Here is an 18178-nt window from a genome sequence, read left to right on the forward strand (position 1 = left end):
AAATTATACTGAATATCTTAGATTCTTTGGATTAAATAATAAGAAGAGCCAACATTTATGTAATACAAGCATTCATTCATATTATAAATTTTTTAAAGTTGTATGTGTAATGACATTTGTGATTTTTTATTTATTTATTATTTTTGGCCACATCACTGCCTGTGGGATCTCAGTGTCCTTACTAGTGACTGAACCCAGATCACGGCAGTGAAAGCCTGGAGTCCTAAACACCTGGCCACCAGGGAATTCCCTATATTAAAGAATGAGATTTTCAATATGACAATATTCCCTCTAGGCTCATTTTTATATATTCCTAAAGACACTATAGACTTCCCTGTAGCTCAAATGGTAAAGAATCTGTCTACGATGCAGGGGACCAGGGTTTGATCCCTGGGTTTGGAAGTTCCTCTGGAGAAGGGAATGGCAATCCACTCCAGTACTCTTGACTGGAGAATCCCATGGACAGAGAAGCCTGGCAGGCTACAGTCCATGGGGTCACAAAGAGTTGGAGATGACTGAGCAACTAACACACACAGAGACAGTATAAAATCAGGAGAAATCAACAAAACCTGAACAGAAAGAACAGAGATGCAAAAAACAGATCAAGCTAGTTTTTTTCTGAGACCAATATGGTTTCCATCTAAGTGCCAATTCACCATATTTGATTCCTGAGCCATGTATTATGGTGAAAAAAAGATGGAAGTTTAAGTCAATCTGACTTTAAATTACAGATCTGACTAATATTCATGTTTTTTAAAGATAATCCTCTAAAACAAAATGATTTGGTTTTGCTTTCCCTTGAAACAAAAAGATAAAGGTGCTTTTACTTTTAGGAGTATCTAAGGCATCTGAGCTTATAGATAACCACACTCAACTAAACTTCAATTTTTTGAAGAAAAAAAAAGAAAACCAATAATTCTTTTAAGCAGTAACTTTATCATAATCAAGAAAATTCAAGTTTTCAAATGTAAATAGACCGTTTTTAAAGTCAAGCAGTTTTCCAGTTTCCATGTGTTAAATGCAATCTGTCAGTTACAAACGGGAGAAGGACAGATGGCTGCAAAATGTAGTATCTTGATTTCCTTCCTTTATTAAAAAAACAAAAGGATTTAAAAAGAAAACTCAAGTTTATTATGTCAAAAATTTAACTTCCCTTAATATCAACCATGGGCTTCCCCAGAGCCTCAGTGGTCAAGAATCTGCCTACCAATGCAGTATGCATGGGTTAGATTCCTGGGTCAGAAAGATCGCCTGGAAAAGGAATGGCAACCCACTCCAGTATTTTTGCCTGGGAAATCCCAGGGACAGAAGAGCTTGGCAGGCTACAATCCATGGGGTCACAAAGAGTCAGATATGACTGCATGACTAAACAACAGCAATATTAACTAGAGAGTAATATAAGAAGAAATAATTACATGCTTAGACCATTAAACACACCAGCATATGTATAATGGGAGTCCCAAAGGGCTTCCCTTGTGGTTCAGTTGGTAAAGAATCCGCCTGCAATGCAGGAGGACCTGGGTTCGATCCCTGGGTTGGGAAGATTCCCGGGAGAAGGGAAAGGCTACAGACTCCAGTATTCTAGCCTGGAGAACTCCATGGACTGTATAGTCCACGAAGTTGCCAAAAGTTGGACACGACTGAGCAGCTTTCACTTTTGCAGGAGACAAAAGGAGCAGAACAAAAATATTTGAAAACATAATGGCTGAAAATCACCCCAAATCTGATGAAAACAGTACACATCCACAAAGTTGCACAAATTTCAAGAAGGATAAATTCAAATCCACACCTACAGTCAGCTGCAAGATGAAGACAAAAAAAAAATCTTGAAAGCAGCAAGAGAAAAACTGCCTGTGTACAATGGAAGGAAACTCAATAAAATTAATAGCTGACTTCTCATCAGAAACACTGGAGGTCAGCAGGCAGTAAGATGACATAGTCAAACTGCTAAAAGAGAAACACTGCCAACTGAGAATTGTATATATAGCAAAACTAGTCTTGATAAAAGTGAAATTAAGACATTCCCAGATAAACAAAGATTAAGGGAATTCACTGCTAGCATGTCTGCCTTACAAGAAATAGTAAAGGACTTCACAGACTTCCCTGGTAGTCTGGTGGTGAAGAATCTGCCTGTCAAGGCAGGGAACATGGGTTCAATCCCTAGTCCCAGGGAAAATCCCAACATGCCTCGGAGCAACTAAGTCCATGTACCACAACTACTGACCCACATGCTGACCACACGCTGCAACTACTGAAGCCCACATGCTCGAGGGCCTATGCTGCACAACAAGAAGCCACGGCTGTGAGAGGCCACGCACCTCACACATCCTGTGAAGTGTGAGAAGCCCATGCACCACAAGAGAGTAGCCACCCCTTCCTGCAACTAGCGGAAGCCCACATGCAACAGTGAAGACACAGAACATAGTGAAGCCCCTGCTGGTTCAGTGGCTAAGACTCCATGCTCCGAATGTAGGGGGCCAGTTTGATCCCTGGTCAGAGAACTAGATCCCAAGTGCCTCAGTTAGAACCCAAACTAGCACAGCCAAATAAAGAAACATAACTAAGTAATTTTTTAAAGAAATATTAAAGGATTTTAGGTTGAAAAGAAATAAAAACCAGAAGGTAACTCAAATCCACAAAAAGAAATAAACAACCACTGGGAAAGGTAATTACATAGGTAAGTATATTGGGTTGACCAAAAAGTTTGTTCTGGTTTATCCATTAAGATGTTACAGAAAATCCTGAATGCATCTTTTGGCCAACCCAATATAACAGTATAAATAATTTGCTTCTTATTTTCTTAACTGTTTTAAAAGACAACTGCATAAAACAACATATAAAGGCATAAACTGTATGAGAGTTAAGGGCACAAATAAGAAGGGGAAAAGAGCTAAATTGGAACAAAATTCTTAAATCTGTGGGAATGGAATAGTATTAACCTGAAGTAGACTGTTTTCAGTTTAGATGCATGATGTAATCCCAAAAACAACCATGAGGAAATCCATTAAGGTTAACAGTGCACATTCTAAATGTACATGAAAACAACTAAACACTGAAAAACTCAACTTCCACATTTCAACGCTTTAAAATACCTATAAATTTGATGTTAATGAAAGCTATAGTCATAAATGACAGAATAATTTACTTCAAAAGATTAACTCCTGCATTTTATATTTCTTCTCTACAAGTAATCTCTAGTGAAAATATACATTACATCAAACTGGCACTTTCCCTTACACAATCAAATGCTCAATGGCCATACCTGGTAACCATTTTACCCTCTGCATTAAAAAAAATTCTTATGTGAAAGATAAATAATATTTTGAATAACCCTTAATAAGACAACTGATATTTCATTAAATGTTTACAAATTTATGTAATTAAAAATCACCGCAATAGCTCTATATGCAGAAAATGCTTTCAACCTATAAAAAGTGACTATTCTTTTCTGTTCTCTAAAATGATCAAGCATTTCTAGCATAATAAAAATCAAGTATCACAACCTGATTTAAAAACTGCATACAGAGACTACAATAACCAATTCACCTGATACTTTTGTTAGCCTGATTGACACGGTTACAATTTTGTCGTCTCTTAAATCTCTGGCTTCTTCGAAGTTTTTCATTGAATTTTTGACCAATTTTAAAATCAGAGGAGATTTTCTTCATTTTTTCTTCAAATAAGGCAGACAATCTCAATGTCATACTGTAAATCTGCAAGGACATGAAAGCAAAACTAGAACTATAAAATCTTATATTTTTACAAATAAATTTGTAATAATCACTGAGGTACTTGTAATCTAGTATATCACTGTTCTAGATAATATTTTATCTATTTCCTATTCCTTCCCTTCAAGGACACTGAAGTACCAAATACACACCTCTCCGATAAAAAGAAAGTAATTTTAAATCAATCAACCCTCTAGAATCTTGGGTTTAGATCTGTATGTCAGTGGTTCTCAGTTGATTTTTCCCACATCTACATGTATAAAACCTCCAAAATGCCTCCTTCTCCTAAAGTTATATAGGAAGTTGACTGGTTTTAAGGTTGCTATTTAGGCAGCAGAAGGGCAGTGTCTCCTTGGGACAAGGGAACAAAAGCACTTCCACACCAGTCTCTACTTGAAATCTGAATGCCTCTTATGCCACTTAAGATCTAAATTATTGTTAGAAAAAGAGATGGCTTGCATCCAGAAGAAGACATTATGCCCTATAACCTTAATTATATAAGAAAGATTATGTTATAATAACTTTAATAATTAAAAACATCAAAATTTTAAAAGGGCAGCAATGCTACTATAAATAACTCTTGGCACAGCTATGTATTCACAGGGAGTACTATGCATTCATCTACAATCATTCCTGAAAATAAAATGTAAAAATATTTAACAAAGTTAAATATCAATCACTCTGGTGCATGATGGAGGAAGGTGAAGAGACTAACACTGGAGAACCTTTAAAAAGTATGTAAAATATGTGACTTTCTCATATTTATATATATACACACATATACAGGTATCCCCCACTTTTAAGAAAGGTTTACTTTCTGCCACTTCATTTTTATAAAAGACCTACTTTATTAGTACCTGTTTTCACTAACTCAAAGAAATCCAAAGATTTTCCCTTTTATGAAAAAAGGTAAAAACAAGAGTTCAGCATCTGTTTGCAACAAGGCATTACAGAGGCACAGCGAACCACAAACAGCAAAAGCAGTGCCACCAAGCTTCTTCCTCGGCAACCACTCTCACCATCTCAGCGATGTGTCACCACAGTTGTGATTTTAGTTTTTAAAGTGACATCCCAAACCACAGAGATACATTTATTGTGGTTGCTGAGCGTGCACTGACACATCACCACCCATAGTCCATTGACAACATTAGGGTTCATTCTTGGTGCTAAATATTCTATGGGCTTTGACAAATTTTCCCTTTCAACAGCCTTCTAGTCGGCAAAGTTTTGGCAGGGAGATTAGTTGATACCCCTTTATGGGGGATCCCTTACTTATGATTCTCTATTTCTTGCTTGCTGTCTTTAAAATTCTCTCTCTATGCTTGACTTTTACCGTTTCAACTATGCTATATCTTGGTGTACATCTATTTGTTTGTGATTCATTTTGTTTGGGCAAGTCGCCACAGTTCTCAGCTGTGTCTGTGAGCATCTGAGTTTTATCTTGGTGTATTCTGTGCATCTGTCATTAAGACATGTCCTAAGGTAACTGGTTCTTCACCTCACACCATTTCACCTTAAAAAAGATTTCATAGGAATGTTCTACCTTGAAATACAGGAGGAAACCTATACATACACACACACACACACAATGAGTATATGTAAAATCTGTAATCCCTCTTATCTTTGAAATGATCTTTAACAGTTATTTCTAGTATTTTGTATATATATTCAATTTATTCTTTTCCTTCAAACCTGAACTCTAGTGTAAGTCACGAATTTTAACAAAAGTGATTTTGTTCCTCAATGGTATTAAGTTTGAAACCTCTGAGAATCTTGAGTACCAATTTTTCATATATCTGAAAAATTCAGTAATACATTTTTAATATAAAATAAAATAACAAGAGGAACTAAAAAGCCTCTTGATGAAAGTGAAAGAGGAGAGTGAAAAAGTTGGCCTAAAGCTCAACATTCAGAAAACGAAGATCATGGCATCTAGTTCCATCACTCCATGGCAAACAGATGGGGAAACAGTGGAAACAGTGTCAGACTTCATTTTTGGGGGCTCCAAAATCACTGCAGATGGTGACTGCAGCCATGAAATTAAAAGACGCTTACTCCTTGGAAGAAAAGTTATGACCAACCTAGATAGCATATTCAAAAGCAGAGACATTACTTTGCTGACTCAAGTCCGTCTAGTCAAGGCTATGGTTTTTCCAGTGGTCATGTACGGATGTGAGAGTTGGACTGTGAAGAAGGCTGAGCACCGAAGAATTGATGCTTTTGAACTGTGGTGTTGGAGAAGACTCTTGAGGGTCCCTTGGACTGCAAGGAGATCCAACCAGTCCATTCTGAAGGAGATCAGCCCTGGGATTTCTTTGGAAGGAATGATGCTAAAGCTGAAACTCCAGTACTTTGGCCACCTCATGCAAAGAGTTGACTCATTGGAAAGGACTCTGATGCTGGGAGGGATTGGGGGCAGGAGGAGAAGGGGACGACAGAGGATGAGATGGCTGGATGGCATCACGGACTCGATGGACGTGAGTCTGAGTGAACTCCGCGAGTTGGTGATGGACAGGGAGGCCTGGTGTGCTGCGATTCATGGGGTCGCAAAGAGTCGGACATGACTGAGCGACTGAACTGAACTGAACTGAACAAAACAAGTGCTAAAATTACCAGTTCAACATGAATATGGGCATGTCTCAAAAACCTCCAGTTATCACTATGCACAGTGGTAACGATAAAAGACTGGTCAGGAAATGTACAAGGATACCTGGTTCCAGCACTGCTACTCAACACTGTACTTTAAATTTTACCAGAGCAATTAGAAAAGAAATAAAAATAACTCAGGCTAGAAAGGTAGAAGTAAAACTATATCTATTTGCAGATGAAGTGATCCCATGTATAGAAACAATCCAAGACTCTACAAGAAAGCTATCGGTGCTAATAAATTGATCCAACAAAATTGCAAGGTATGAGAACAACACATAAGAATCTGCCACCAACAATGAACAAGTACAAAAGGAAATTAAGAAAGCAACTGCATTTCAAATAGCATCTAAAACAAAAAAATATCTGGGAATACATTTCACCAAGGAGTGGGAAGACTCTCCACTGAAAATTACAAAACCTTGCTGGAAGAAATTAGACCTAAATAAATGGAAAGGCATCTGGCATTAAGAGACAGAAAGACTTAGTAGTGTCAAGACACCAATACAGTCTAAAGCCATCTACACACTGAATGCAATCCCTATCAAAAATTCAACTTTTTTAAAATAGAAATGGAAAAACTCAATCCTCACATTAATAATGAATGGCACCCCTGAATTGCCAAAATGATCCTGAAAGAGATCAAAGTAAGAGGACCAAAATTTCCTTTGTTCCAAAACATACTACCTAAAGGTACAGTAAGCAAAACAATTTAGTAGTGACATACAAGACAGACAGAGTTAAGAGACAGACAGAGACTCATATGTACAAACCAATGAACAGAACTGAGCTCAGACACAAACCTATCTATCTAGCGAAATGATTTTCAAAAAGGGTACTAGGCCATTTAATAGGGAAAGAACAGTCTCTTCAACAGATTGTGCTGTAATATCCAGATTTCTACACACAGAATAAACCGGACCTCTGTCTCACTCCATACACAAACAGTAACTCAAAATGGATCAACAGCTTAAATATAAGAACTAAATCATAAGAACACATTAGGTCAATCTTTATGATGCTCAACTTGGCGATGGATTTATTTTTTTAACTATTTTGATCACTATTTCCAAACATTTGCCTCTATAAATTACTCTTTAATATACATGTATCCTGCAAGTATTCTTTTCCACAGTTAAATCTGTCTATAAAAAAAATAATTAAAATTGGAATTAATGAGTCAAATGACACTTATTTTTCAAACTGCTCAATAACAGTGTCACATACTTACAGGCTGTGTGACCCTAAGCAGCAATGGGTTCTTAAATATGAAACCAAAAGCACAGAAACCAAAGGGAAAACAAAAGTTGATTAATAATTTTATCAAAATTAAAAACTTCTATGCATCAAAGGACATTATCAACAAGTAAAAAGACAACCTACAGAATGAGAGAAAATAACTGGAAAACATTTATCTGATAAGGACTTAATATCAAAAATATATTTGTAAATTCTTACAACAAAAAATAAATAAAATTCTTACAACAAAAAAACAAAATTCAAATTAAAAACTGGGAAAAGCACTTGGAATATATATTTTGCCAAAGATAAACAAGTGGTCAATACGCACATGAAAAGATCATCAACATCATTAATGTAGTGACTATATTTTGTTTTCTGTATTCTTGATGCTGTGGCATTTGAAGCCTTGATCTTGGAGAGACTGTCCCTCCCTGGGATAACTGATAGCAAACAACTCTTTCACAGGTACACCTCTGATACAGAAATCAATCAATCCAGAGCTCACATACCTAAGCATCTTCCTTTATCAAATTCTCATACACCAAGCGAATAATACTTTGGCCACCTCATGCGAAGAGTTGACTCACTGGAAAAGACTCTGATGCTGGGAGGGATTGGGGGCAGGAGAAGGGGACGACCGAGGATGAGATGGCTGCATGGCATCACTGACTCGATGGACGTGAGTCTGAGTGAACTCCGGGAGATAGTGATGGACAGGGAGGCCTGGCGTGCTGCGATTCACGGGGTCGCAAAGAGTCGGACACGACTGAGCGACTGAACTGAACTGAAGCGAATAATATTCCCTCCACCCAAATCACCCCAAAGAGTCTGACATCTAGAGACCACACCTACAAACCAAAGCTGCAATTATTGGTACCAGCCAGTACTAGACTGTTTGCTCTTTTCTGTCTTGCCTTCCTGTGAAAATCCCAACGTAAGCTCTGTCATGCTCTTCCCATCCCTTCCCTCTGCCAACTCTGACTACTGACCAACTCTGGTCCATCCCCACATGGCCTGAATGTTGTATCACACTTCTGTTCCTAGGGATCTGTGAGCATAAACTTTCTTCATGACAATTCACATCTACATGTCTTACCATATCTGACAAAAATAAATTCTAGGTGCAATTTTTAATAAGTCGTAACAAATACAAATCAAAACTACAATGAGATAATACTTCACACTCACTACGATGCCTATAGTTTTTTTTACAAACAGAAAATAACAAATTTTGGCAAGTATGTGGAGAAACTGGAATCCTTGTACATTGCCAATGGGAATGCAAAATGGTCTAGTCATTATGGAATACAGTTTGCTGGTTCCTGAAAAACATAAGAATTACCCTATGAATCAGAAATTCCAGTCTCAGATATATACCTAAGAAAACTGAGGATGAGAACTCTTACAGATTCTTATATTCCCATATTCACTGTAGCATCAGTTTCAACCACCAAAAAGTAGAAAACAATTCAAGTGTTCATCAACAGATTAATGAGCCAAATGTCATACACCCATATGGTGGCATATTATTCACCCTGCAAAACGTAACAAAGTTCCAAAACAGGCAACAACATGGATGAACCTTGAAGATGATATGCTAAGTGAAATCAGCCAGACACCAAAGACAAATTCTATATGTTCAATTTGTATACAATATCTAGAATAGGCAAATTCATAGAGATACAGAATGAATGAGAAGCTATCAAGGGCTGAGAAAAGGAAAGAATGTGGAGTTGGTTGCTTACTGGTTATAGAGTTTCTGTTTGGGGTTATGAAAGAGTTTTGAAAATAACAGTGACAGCTGATCAACACTATGAATGTAATTTATGTCACTGAATTGTATACTTAAAAGTGGTTAAAATGACAAATTTAATGTTATGTATATGTAACCACAATTTTGAAAATTTGGTCACATAATACACCAAAACTCATTAATTGTGCACTTTAAATGGGTGAGCTATATGATGAATCCTCAAACATGTATTTTAAACAAAAGGGAAAAAAAGACATGAATGAAATTTATTTTCTCTCTGGAAGGAAGTCTCACAAATGGTGAATATTGATGAAAACACAAACTGAGAAAAATGTTAAGACTTGAATGTCAAATTGATCCAATAGGCAACCTGGATATTGAAATGTGAACGTTCTTAAATTAAAATAAGAATTAATAACATGGGTGGAGTCTGATAATAAGTAATGAGGGGAAGTGAAATTAAGATAAAACAATTAGCAGTAACAGTCACTGATAACAGAGAAAATTCTATAGCATCAAGTAAGTACTTTAATTTTAAAATCTTACTCTCAAAGTGTTGCTGTTTTTTTAGATGATCCAGCATACTGACTACAAGGGTTTATGAATATTCACTGAGAATATACAACTTTGTGTACTTATTATGCTTCAACAAGTTTTGAAAAACTACCCAACATGTAACGTTTTAACAAAAATTTAGGAGTGTCCACAATGCTGTTCTTAACTAATCAGATGCTCACATGTTTCTTCTTCAGATCCAAATTATTAGTATGCATCAATAGTCCCCTCCCCACCTCAGATTTTCCTTTTCTTACTTGTAATATTTGTCCAACCTCTATAACTAAGTTCCCAATCCACTTTTTAAAAAGATTCCTGTATATGAGAGAACAGACTTTTCTCACTATACATTGAATACAAATCTGTTCATTTTTCACAGATCTCCTCACTGGTACCAATCTTCTTTTGTTTATAAAACTTTAGGAGAGATAAACACTGTCACCAGGAATCAATGTTTCCACAGCAGATACATGGGCTGTGGTGAAAGCTCTACTCTTAAGAGTAGTCTTATTATACTCACTGTTCTTTCATGTCTCTATCTCTACCAAACAATAGAAAATCATCATCTAAACAAATCACACATATTTTTTTTTTATAAACCACTTTTAAAATTACCTTTGATCTTTTGTTTGGTGTATATGCTTTTGCATTGCTAAATATCAAACGAATGTCTTTGCAAAATTCCAAAGGGCTGTCATAGTTTCCCGCTTCTAAAGTTTCCCTTACTGTTCCAAAATCCATTGGAGTATCTATAATGTCTCGGTAATCCTAGATTTTAAAAACAATAGTTAGTTCAAAGATTCAATTCCTGTTTTTAGAATTGTAAAAGTGCATCAAATCTCTAAAACATTCAAAATGACAGAAGAGAAAAAGGTTACAAGATCTTAAAAATCATTAATAACTTTTAAAAAGACATTCAAACACAGACAAGAAATGTAACAAAATTATATATTTGGAATCAGGATATGAAACTTTTTATTTCCTTCTGTATACTCTACTATATAATTTCTAAGCTTTCTACAGCAAATTTGTGCTTTCTATCTTTTAAAAAGGTCATTTTTTACTTCCCTGTTAGAAAGTGGAGAGTAACACTTAAAAAAAAAAATTCTTTATTTGGATGAGCCAGGTCTTAGTTGCAGCATGCTGGATCTAGTTCCCTGACCAGGGATTGAACCCAGGCCCCCAGCATTGGGAACAGGGAGTATTAGTCACTGCACCACCAGGGAAGTCCCAAAGAGAGACACTTTTAACCAATTCATAGTTTTCCCAGGGTTGGGCCTACTAACCCTCCGATAATGAGGGGTAACATTGGTAACTAAGTCTTACCCAAAGTACAAGGTACAATTTCTTGAATTCTATTAATTCAAGAAACTGTAAAACAACTCTTCCACTGTTGACTTAGTGGTAAGAGACAAAGTTAACCTTAAGCCTACACATCTCACTTTTTGGTTGCTGGGTTGCCAGGGGTGGGCGGTGCTGGTTGTTATTCTTTTTTTTGTGGCTATGCCTTGAGGCTTGTGAGATCTCTCTCAGTATCCCAACCACAGACTAACCTGGGCCACAGCAGTGAAAGCCTGGAATTGTAAGCATTAGACCACCAGGGAATTCTAGACATCTTAGTTTTTCATTTAAACACCTCTACCCTAATCTCTACACCAATAAGAAAAGCACCAAACATTCAAATGATGACAACTTACTGGATATTCAACCAAATCAACAGGTTGTCTAAATGGTTCAGAATCTTCACATTGAAAAATTAAGTTCACTAGTTCCTTACACTGTTTCTTCCAGTTGTTTTCAACATAATTGGTTGTTTTGATGCTCCTTTTTTTCCAATCATGAACCTGAAAATACATTTACAATATTAAAAGCTCTCTCAGCCTTGGAAAAGCTGCACTATAGTATGGAATGGTATGGTATAGTAATGGTAAAAATCTAACTGAACTATTGTCTTCTGTATTATGTCAAAATATGTCATTATACGATTTTCTATCTACTTAGGAAAAAGTCTACTTAAAAAAAAAAAAACAAAACAATAATGTCATATCTGTTACTCCAAAAGCACATTTTCATTCTACCACTTATCTCCTAAGTTTAAGAAATGTTTTCACAGAATATGAAGTAGCCACACCAGTGTGGCTACATAACATAGTAGGCAGAATAATATGCACATCTTGGTCCCAAAAACCTGTGGCCAAAGAGACTCCACAGTTATGATTAAAGGAGTGGATTTTGAGATAGGGAGGTGGCCCTGGATTATCAGGGTGGGCCCAATGTAATCACAAGGATCTTTATACAAGGGAGGTAGAATGGTCGGAGGCATACTGGTAGATGCTATGTTGCTGACTTGGAAGATGAAAGAAGGGGGCCACGAGACTCCAGAAGCTGGAAAATGCAAGGAAATTACGTCTACGCCAGTTTCCAGAAAGGAACACAGCTATGCTGACACCCTGACTTCAGTCCAGTGAGACCCATGCCAAACTTCTCATCTACAGAACTACAAGCTATTTTTATTGCTTAAGCCACTAGATTTGTAATTTGCTACAGCAATCGTAACAAACACTAAACAGATAACTAAATCCTTAAGTCTGTTTAAAAATGAAATTATATGAAAATGACAATAACTCAAGTCTTAACTTTTCAATGTTATTTGAGGCACCATATTAACGAAAACTGATGTGACAGAAAGCATAAATTTAAGCAGCATTCAAATGAAATTTAAAATAAGTTAACATTATTAAGCATTTTCAATTAATAACCTTTACTTTTAATTAACATGTTACATTAGAACTTTTTAAGAACTGTTGATGACACAATTTTAACTTTTCCAAAACTTATTTCTCACTTTTTTCTCCCCTACTCCTCCAACAAATTCTCATTTTTTAGAAGGTCTAGTCACCAAATCCTAGTTTTTCCATTAAAAGGTCTCATCTTCTTCCCTTCCCTTCTGTTCCTAGCCAGCACTATCCTTTTTTTTTCAAATGGCCACATGGCACGGTGGCTTGTGGCATCTTGGTTCTCTAACCACAGATCGAATCCGAGCCCTCAGCAGTGAAAGCAGAGTCCTAACCACTGGACCACCAGGGAATTCCCAGCCAGAACTATTCTTGACTAGGTTTCCCAACTTTTACTTAAGATTCTTGCAATGAACTCCTAACTTTAATATATTTAGTACCTATTCTCTTATCCTTCAAAATCTACCGTTTGGACTATGAAAGTGACTCTACTATAAATTTAAATGAAATCCTTGGTTTTTAATATCATCATAATCTGCTCCCAATATAAAGGCTAGATACAACCACTTGGCTTGCTCCAAAATTCAGCCCCTACACTAGCCAGGCCAGTGTTCTCAGTACCCACCAACATGCCATATTTTCCTACTTTCTTAAACCCTATACTATTTGAATTTCCTCTTCTTACTCTCTCATGCTGAGAACACACTGCAAATCCCAACTCTTCCATTAACCCTACCTAGCCATCCACCTTCCAGTGATTTCTCCCATTTCTCTTATAATATTCAATATCAGTATTAATATCCCTTTTCAAAGACAACACCTAAAATCTTACATTGATATTAAATCAGAGAATAAGTCAACAACTAAGGTTAATCACACAGATTAACTTACTCTCCTTCTTCCAGAAGATGTTTTAGGAAGATCACTATCATCCTAGGAATAAAAATCAGAGCACTTTAAGTGGTAAGATTGTCATTAGACAAGCAATAATCGTTAACATAAAGCATATCAAAGACTTTTAAGTTCTACAAGGGTTATAACTTGATAACAGAACCTCAAAAGACAGACTATCACATGATTTTCATGGCACTCAGTTCAAGAAACCGACCCTTATTCTTAATAATCCTTTACATTCTGTAATATAAATATGTACTAATTCCAAAATATGGCTATAACAAGTTGCTCTGTGCACGTCCACAGGATAAAACTCAGAAACAGTCTCCCACAGATGCTTACATTATGTAAGCTACACATTTTATCGCCTAAATCATGTATTAATCATGTATTAGCATACTCATTTATATTCCAACATTAAATTGGCAGGAGTATCAGTGAACCATGATAATAGTTTGTGTGGAAACTGACACCACAGAGAATCCTTCCTCCAACTACATACAACAACCTGATTTTGTATGAAGTGAAATTACACAATACCATGGATATCTGCTTTGTACTTACACTTCAACACCATCTTGAGTGAAGGACTTTAGGGTACTTAAAACAGAGTAATGTTTATTGATTTTTAATTACAATTAAATCCAACTCTCAGATACTGACTTTCTTTTTTGGCTGCACTATGTGGTTTGCAGGATCTGAACCCAATCAGGGACTGAACCCAGGCCACGGCAGTAAAAGTGCACAGTCCAACCACTGGACTGCCAGGAAATTTGCTCAAATACTGATTTTACCAAAAATATTTCCAAGGTACTTCTTATATTACATCTTTCTCTACCAAAACTTTGGAAAGAGAACATGTTCCAAACCTAAATTACTTCCCTAGACATTACTTGGTTTATTTAGTATCAATTATTGTCTATTACCTCATTGACCACCTACATAATTTTAAACTGTAGTTTTATCAAGTGCCCTATTTTCATAGTTCACTGAACTATAGCAAGAATTGATATGGGTAACCAATGTTTTCTACTTCACTCTTCATTCTAAGTCATCATTTGAAATAAACAAAAGCCATTATAAAATTCACAAACTTCATACCAAATCTTCGGCATTTTGCTCATCATTTTCAGAAGTGTTAGAAAGTTCTGAGATATTTATACAGTCTTGATTCCTAAAAGACAATTTTTTACTTTAATAGTATGCAAATATAGTTCTTATTTCGGAATATTTCAACTACTTTAAGATACAGATCCCCAACTATGCAAACAGCTCCCCAACGATGCACACCAAATTAAAAGCAGTAGAATATCAGGTTTTCACTCTATCCTCTGTGGAAACAAGTAATTGTACTAGAATACTGAAAGTAATTTTTTTCAATTAAGTATGTATGGAAATTAAGCTGGTAATCCAGAAGTATTGTAACTATGGCCTCAACTGGATGAATACACAGATGAGTTTTTCTAAGTTATCACCACTGGTAATATTTGTACAGTGAGTATCAGGAAAATGGCTGATTTGAGATAAAAGAGAATAGAAACAAAAAAGGAAGTAGAAACTGAAGCAAATTACATCTTGACCTCACTGTAAACGCAGCAGAAGGAAGAATGTTAAAGCAGGAAATTCTAGACATGATGGGGATGAAAATGGACATGTGGTCTCCCTGAGCAGAAAAGAATTTGGGGAAAAAGGGAACAAGCTTGAGTCCTCCAGACAATGGACAGATTCAGCCCAGAAGGTTCATGTGAAACAGACTGGAATCATTTATTCACCAGTTTGGAGCCAGAAGTTTAAAATCATGTCAGAATTTAAAAATTATCTTCTCTAATTTATAATTCTTTCAAAGAATTTTTATAACTGTGGGGGAAAGGCATATAAGATCATACAGCAAAATCATATGGCATTTTAAAGGAAAGAGGCTGAGTAATATGTCCAACGTCATCCAGAAAGTTGACTAGAACAGAATAGGTTGGGACTAGGATCTCAATTTGGAGGTCAATTTTCATCCTACTATTTGAAACTGATTTCCAAATGCCAGAAAGTGTGGACTATTCATACATACACTTTCACAGGATACAATCCAAAACAGATTAAAACTCAACCTAACTGTGAGAAAATATCAGACGACCCAAATTAAACTACATGCTACACCTGAGCTGCCTCTTGAGAAATCTGTATGCAGGTCAGGAAGAAAGTTAGAACTGGACATGGAACAACAGACTGGTTCCAAATAGGAAAAGGAGTACGTCCAGGCTGTATATCGTCACCCTGCTTATTTAACTTATATGCAGAGTACATCATGAGAAACACTGGGCTGGAGGAAGCACAAACTGGAATCAAGATGGCCGGGAGAAATATCAATAACCTCAGATATGCAGATGACACCACCCTTATGGCAGAAAATGAAGAAGAACTAAAGAGCCTCTTGATGCAAGTGAAAGAAGAGAGTGAAAAAGTTGGCATAAAGCTCAACATTCAGAAAACGAAGATCATGGCATCTAGTCCCATCACTCATGGCAAATAGATGGGGAAACAGTGGAAACAGTGTCAGACTTTATTTTTGGGGGCTCCAAAATCACTACAGGTGGTGACTGCAGCCATGAAATTAAAAGACGCTTACTCCTTAGAAGGAAAGTTATGACCAACCTAGACAGCATATTAAAAAGCAGAGACAGTACTTTGCCAACAATGGTCCATCTAGTCAAGGCTATGGTTTTTCCAGTGGTCATGTATGGATGTGAGAGTTGGACTATAAAGAAAGCTGAGCGCCGAAGAATTGATGCTTTTGAACTGTGGTGTTGGAGAAGACTCTTGAGAGTCCCTTGGATTGCAAGGAGATCCAACCAGTCCATCCTAAAGGAGATCAGTCCTGGATGTTCATTGGAAGGACTGATGTTGAAGCTGAAACTCCAATACTTTGGCCACCTCATGCAAAGAGCTGACTCATTTGAAAAGACCCTGATACTGGGAAAGATTGAGGGCAGGAGGAGACGCAGACGACAGAGGATGAGATGGTTGGATGGCATCACCAACTCGATGGACAGGGGTTTGGGTAGACTCTGGGAGTTGGTGATGCCTGCAGTTCATGGGGTTGCAAAGAGTTGGACATGACTGAGCAGCTGAACTGAACTGAACTAAATAAGGGTACAACATTCATTAAAAAATGATGGGGAGGGAGGACGAAGGGGGGTTCAGGATGGGGAACACATGTATACCTGTGGCGAATTCACGTTGATATATGGCAAAACCAATACAATATTGTAAAGTAATTAACCTCCAATTAAAATAAATAAATTTATATTTTAAAAAATGATGCCATAATTAAAGAAAGAAAAGACTAGATTAAAGGAGACTAAGAAAGAAAAGACTAGATTAAAGGAGACTATGAAAACCAAAGAGCGAATGCAGTGGGAATTCTGGATTGGGTCCTGTACCAGAAAAAGACACTGATGTAAAAACTGATGAAATCCAGATAAATTCTGTACTTTAGTCAATAGTATTGTACCAAGGATAATTTCTTAACACTTCATAAGGACACTACAGCTGTGTAAGATGTCAACCTAAGGGGAAAACAGGGCAACTCTCTGTGAAAGTGAAAGTGAAGTTGCTCAGTCGTGTCCAACTCTATGCAACCCCATGGACTGTAGCCTACCAGGCTCCTCCCTCCATGGGATTCTCCAGGCAAGAGTACTGGAGTGGGTTGCCATTTCCTTCTCCAGGGGATCTTCCCGACCCAGAGATAGAACCCTGGTCTCTTGCATTCCAGGCAGACACTTTAACCTCTGAGAAAAATTTTAAAGAAACAGAAAAAATTTGACTGTTCAACTTCTTATTCCTTTACCTAAATTATAACCACAGAAATAGAAATTTAAAGAAATGTCCTTTAATGTAACACATTAAAATGCAACAAATTAAAAACACAATATACAAAGTAACTTTTCCACAACATCTATAACATGAGGTCACTTACTTGATAAATTTTAAAAGCTGGTCTGTTATCTTCTTAGCTGATCTTGCAATTACACTCTCAGGTTCATTAAATGTTCTGGCATTGTGTTCTATATATCTGACTTCCCAAACTAATGCAGATAGCCTCCTTCAAAGTAAAAAACAAGGAAGTTAGGGTTTAAAAAATGAAAATACAGAAACCAAGTTAAAAAATCCTGCATGTTAAGCCAGAATGATACAGTAAAATAATGCTGTCAACTTCATCACAGTCATAGCAATTATATTAGAAGCTGAACTGCAGAGAATACATTTAAGGACTGAAAATCTTAACAGATCACTTAACCACATCCAGAAAACCAAAAAAGCAACTCTCCCTTTTCACATTGCCTTTAGGCTTGTTTGAAGCTATAGACTCAATGAACAAAATGTGTTAAATACCATCAATCCTAAGAAACTCAATCTGACTACAGACTGACAAAGTAGTTTCTGACTAAACCCACGTTTACAACACTATCGAGGTAAATTAACACCAACAGTATGATCTCAAGAAGTCAATATTTTGTGAAGATAATTTTCTCAAAGTTGCTGAATCATACAGAATAAAATACCATAACCTGCTTCAAAAAAAAAATCATTGAGAATGGGAAATTTTATAGTTTTCAGCAGTCTAAAAGCCA

General features: G+C 36.5%; 1 protein-coding gene across 1 annotated transcript in view; it reads right to left on the reverse strand.

The window, feature by feature from the left end:
- BRWD1 (bromodomain and WD repeat domain containing 1) overlaps positions 1-18178 on the reverse strand; it is a 123407-nt gene that overhangs the window by 19269 nt on the left and 85960 nt on the right. Inside the window, exons 32-37 of the mRNA XM_068980370.1 lie at positions 17524-17649; positions 14655-14727; positions 13551-13592; positions 11622-11768; positions 10540-10692; positions 3547-3713 (exon numbers count right to left, since the gene is read on the reverse strand). Of these exons, the coding sequence (XP_068836471.1) occupies positions 3547-3713; positions 10540-10692; positions 11622-11768; positions 13551-13592; positions 14655-14727; positions 17524-17649 (708 nt within the window). The remainder of the gene's footprint in view (positions 1-3546; positions 3714-10539; positions 10693-11621; positions 11769-13550; positions 13593-14654; positions 14728-17523; positions 17650-18178) is intronic.

This window comes from Capricornis sumatraensis, chromosome 1, assembly GCF_032405125.1.
Source record: "Capricornis sumatraensis isolate serow.1 chromosome 1, serow.2, whole genome shotgun sequence".
In the NCBI taxonomy this organism is placed as follows: domain Eukaryota; kingdom Metazoa; phylum Chordata; class Mammalia; order Artiodactyla; family Bovidae; genus Capricornis; species Capricornis sumatraensis.